A 4,328-nucleotide genomic window follows, 5' to 3' on the forward strand; every position below is an offset into this window, starting at 1 on the left:
GCGGGCGCCCGCGGGCCGGGGCTGGAGGCGGTGGCGGTGGCGGTGCGCTCGCCATCCCCGCGGCTGAGCTGCAGCAATTCCACCCGCTCGCTCTTGTCTCCCCTCTGCCGCCAGAGCTTCGCGTTTGACGACGACGGCGACGCGGCGGATGAAGAAGAAGTGGACGAAGATGCCCACGACTCGGAGGCCGAGGGGGCGAGCCCGGGAGGAGTGGAGTTGCAGGGGCGCGCCAGGTAAAAGCGAGGCCGCCGCAGGCCCTTCCGTGCACCTCCTGCGGCGAAAGCCCGCCCGAGTCCCAGAGGCTGTGCGGCGGTGCTCCTTTCTGCACACAGGCCTGGGCCCATTCTTATACATGACCTCACGTTTTCTGTGATCCTTGATCCCTTTTCAAACTGAGGATCTGATGACTGCTACAGTCTCACTCCCCAGATAGAAGTACATAGTCTCAAACACACACAATTTTGCTACTATTTCAGGAGTTGTATGAATACTCAAAAATCTTATTGTGAGCACCAGAACTCTTGTCCAAACTTTTTTAAAAAAAATTCATTTCAGAGAGAGAGGAAGAGAAACATCAATGATGAGAATCATTGATTGGCTGCCTCCTACACGCCCCACACTGGGGATCGAGCCTGCACCCGGGGCATGTGCCCTTGACCTAAGTCAAACCGTGATTTCCTGGTTCATAGGTCGATGTTCAACCACTGAGACCCGCTGGCTGAGCATCTTGTCCAAACTCTTAACACCAAAACATGGCCCACTGCACCTTGGTAGTACCTGTAGTTATTTGGGGAAAAAACACACAAAACAAACCCGATTGCCAGTGAAGTCGCTTGTCAGAAGCAGTATACTTTTTATGTCACAAATAAAATGAAGCAGAGAGAGTTTAACAATGTCAACCTCATTATCCAGAGACAACCTTGGGGTCTGATCTGAGCACTGAACAGTGGCATAGGAGTCACTGAATCAAAGACTGTTAGAACCAAAGAGATTATTAAAACCATCATAATTTGTTTATTTCTGCAGTTATTCTTTTGGCAAACATTTAGTTTGTGTCACATATCAGTCTGCATACTGGGTACTATACACAAGGTAAACATGGTCTCCACGCCCGTGGAATTAAAGCCTAGATCAAGTCACTCATTTTACAGATAATAAAACTGTGGCTCGGAATACAAATAAAAAGTCTGATTCAAAGGCATACACCCAGTTATTAGCACAGCTGGTTGGGCCTAGTACCAAGCTACAGCAAATTGCATTATCACTTCCCTATTCTAGATGCCTATTACTGGATATGTAGAAATGGGAATAAAGGGCCCATTCCTGCAGGAATATGTTTTTCTGAGACAAGCATAGTAATGCAGGTCCATTCTGGTGTAGGTTCATGATGTCATCTTCAGAAAACAGTTACAAGTTTCCGATTATCCATCAGTGTAAGGCAGTGATGGCGAACCTTTTGAGCTCGGCGTGTCAGCATTTTGAAAAACCCTAACTTAACTCTGGTGCCATGTCACATATAGAAATTTTTTGATATTTGCATCATAGTAAAACCAAGGCTTATATTTTTGATACTTATTATATATTTAAATGCCATTTAACAAAGAAAAATCAACCAGAAAAATGAGTTCACGTGTCACCTCTGACACACGTGTCATAGGTTCGCCATCACTGGTGTAAGGCATAGTACAGGAGATCTAATCTAAGAAATATAGACCCGTGTTTTATGTATAAGCATCAAGATAATCTCCTTCATATAAGGCATTCATAACCAGAGTGAGTGAATGGAATATGGAACCATATAAAGTGACTCTCATACATAGTTTTACAACAGTGAGACTCTTAACAATGAGAAGCAAAAGTAATTACATTGGTGGGAATGGAGATCAGTAAGAGTAGCCATTCAGTCACTTGTTCAGACTGGTTGTAGCAACAAGAAACAGGCCTTTGATCAACCTGATAGTAGAACTAGTGGTAGAAGTAGACTTTAAGGAGTCCATTTCCATGCGGGTCTTTGTAGGGATTCTTCTGGACTGAGTTGGCTCCAAAGATTTTTAAAATAAAGTTTAAAGCTTTGGAAAATATTTTCTCAGCCTAATCAACAAGACAGTTTAGACACAGTTGAGCAGCCTAAGGAATGCTGGCCATCAAAACCACAGCTCGGCTGCTGAGACCTTGCATTAGCTTCCAAGCTCCAAAGCCTTGACCAGAGTTGCTGGATGGATTTATGTCTTCTCCCCTTAGCCAAAGCCCAGGTGAGCTGGTGGCATCCTAGAGCCAAGGCTGCCTTCCGTATCACAGTCCATTCCCTATGATTCAAAGGAATCATAGATGCAGGGACTCTTCTCAGATACTTCGGACAAGTTATCACTTCTTTTCAGGAAGGGTAAGTGTTGAAATTATTTTTTTCATTCTGCCTACGTCTAACCTTAATTTGGTGCCCTGGACAGTTTGGGGCCGAATGGGATGAGGTGAGCAGGCGGTCTGAGTCGTAGTCCAGCCGCAGTTCTGGGTAATCTTCTCTGTGGACTAGGGCGTAAAGGTAGAGCTGCCTTTTTTTCCATCCTTCACCTGCCACGGTGATCTGACGGTGGCAAAACTTACAGGGTAAGGCTTTTTTGAGCTAGACTCAGGCAGTAGCTGCACATGATGGATAAGCACTCAAGATATGTTAGGTGTCAATAGGGCCGTGCTCAGAGGATGCATTGACCTTCCAGTGGACTGAGGTGAAGCTCACAGTTGACTTCGGACAAGATAATGAGTATTTTCCTGGAGTATTATAATATGTGTTGGGCCTGCTGTTTAGTGAGCTTTATCCTGGCTTTTATATTGCTCTCCATTCAGAAACCCGTTTTAATAAAGGTTTTGGTCATAAACAGCTGCTTATCAAACCTTTCTTGATTATGGGTAGAGTTATATATGTCAAACATTTTGAACACGTTTGTTAAAAATACTAAGGCAAATTTAATATTTAAAGCGTCATTTTCTTAAAAAAAACACTGTTCTCACTAATTTCTTCTCTCAACAAACATTTCTTAGGCGCCTACTCTATTCTAGGCCCTAAGGTAGATTCTTGAAATAAAGAATGAGTTAAGACACGTTAGGAACTCATGACCTATGGCAGAGATGGGCAAGCGGCAGAAAGCCCAAGGTGCGTAGTCCAGAGTTTTTGCAGAGTTTCACTGTGAGGCAGTAAAGATAATGAGCCTGGGTTGAACCTTGACGAGACAGTAGGAATTATCCATACTCCTCCTCCTCCTACTTCTAAATGACATGTACCAAATGTTTACTGCATGCTCCAACTGTACTCAGTGCTTTAGCATGGCCTGTCTCATCTAGTAGCAATGCAGGGAGCCACTGTTATCTCCATTTTACAGATGAAAATGGAGGCTTAAAGAGGTTACCAAATTACACTAGGAAGAAACAGAGATGCACCCCAAATGTTACTCCCATATCTCAGCCCTTACTTTGGCCATCTGTGGAGATGGAAGAAAGGAATTTCAGCGTTTTAGGCAAAGCTGCAGAGCACAAGAGCACGGCACATTCATCAATCTCCCTACGTTCAAACAGGACTAAAATGTAGAGTCTGGATCCGCCATTGGTGAAAGAAGAGGCTGGAAGATAGGGGCCAATTCATGGGCGTCGGGAGTTTGAATTTCATCTTGTGGACAGAGGAGCCACTGAAGGACTTTGTGATGGGGAGTGACATGATAGAAGGATGTGTTTGAAGGACGAATCTGGCAACAGGGTGGAGAATGATTATAAATGAAGGGAGAAAGACCAGTTATGTCCATCCAGACAGTGGCTTGAGGAAATGGAAAGTATTGGAGTAGACATAACTAGTGGTTATGTGGGTGTGGGAGATGGGGGCGAGCAGGAGGAGTCAGAGATCTGGGTTCCTGCCTTGGCCACCTGGGGAGGTAATGGTACCCTTCACTAAGGTAGGATTGTAAGAAGAGGAGTGCAATTTTTCTTGGTGAGGAGGGGTACTGGGTACATGTTAAAAGATGATTAGACTTGTTTTGGATTGATTGCATTTGATATTGAAGTGGAGCTGTCTATCGGAAATAAAGGCCTGGAGCTCAGGAGAAAGACCTGGTCTGGAATAACTGTTTCACACATCATCAGCACTTAGAGATAGCTGAAACTATGGGAGCCAATGAGATTGTTCTATAAGACTGAGAAGGAAAGGTACATAGAAGAAGTAAACAACACATCTAGTATCTCTTTTCCCCTAGAATGAAAATTCCGTCCTATTGAGAAATAGCTGCAGAACAAAACAAGTAAGTTGAAGCTGTGAAGTAGAAAAGTTGTTCACTGCAGTGGTTAGG

The 4,328-nt window shown here is 44.2% G+C and overlaps 1 protein-coding gene across 1 annotated transcript in view; it reads left to right on the forward strand.

Moving 5' to 3' along the window:
* CCDC34 (coiled-coil domain containing 34) overlaps window positions 1-4,328 on the forward strand; it is a 22,726-nt gene that overhangs the window by 482 nt on the left and 17,916 nt on the right. The window contains exon 3 of the mRNA XM_006753993.2: window positions 2-233. Within this exon, the coding sequence (XP_006754056.1) occupies window positions 2-233 (232 nt within the window). The remainder of the gene's footprint in view (window position 1; window positions 234-4,328) is intronic.

Source organism: Myotis davidii, unplaced genomic scaffold, assembly GCF_000327345.1.
Source record: "Myotis davidii unplaced genomic scaffold, ASM32734v1 scaffold330, whole genome shotgun sequence".
Lineage (NCBI taxonomy): Eukaryota > Metazoa > Chordata > Mammalia > Chiroptera > Vespertilionidae > Myotis > Myotis davidii.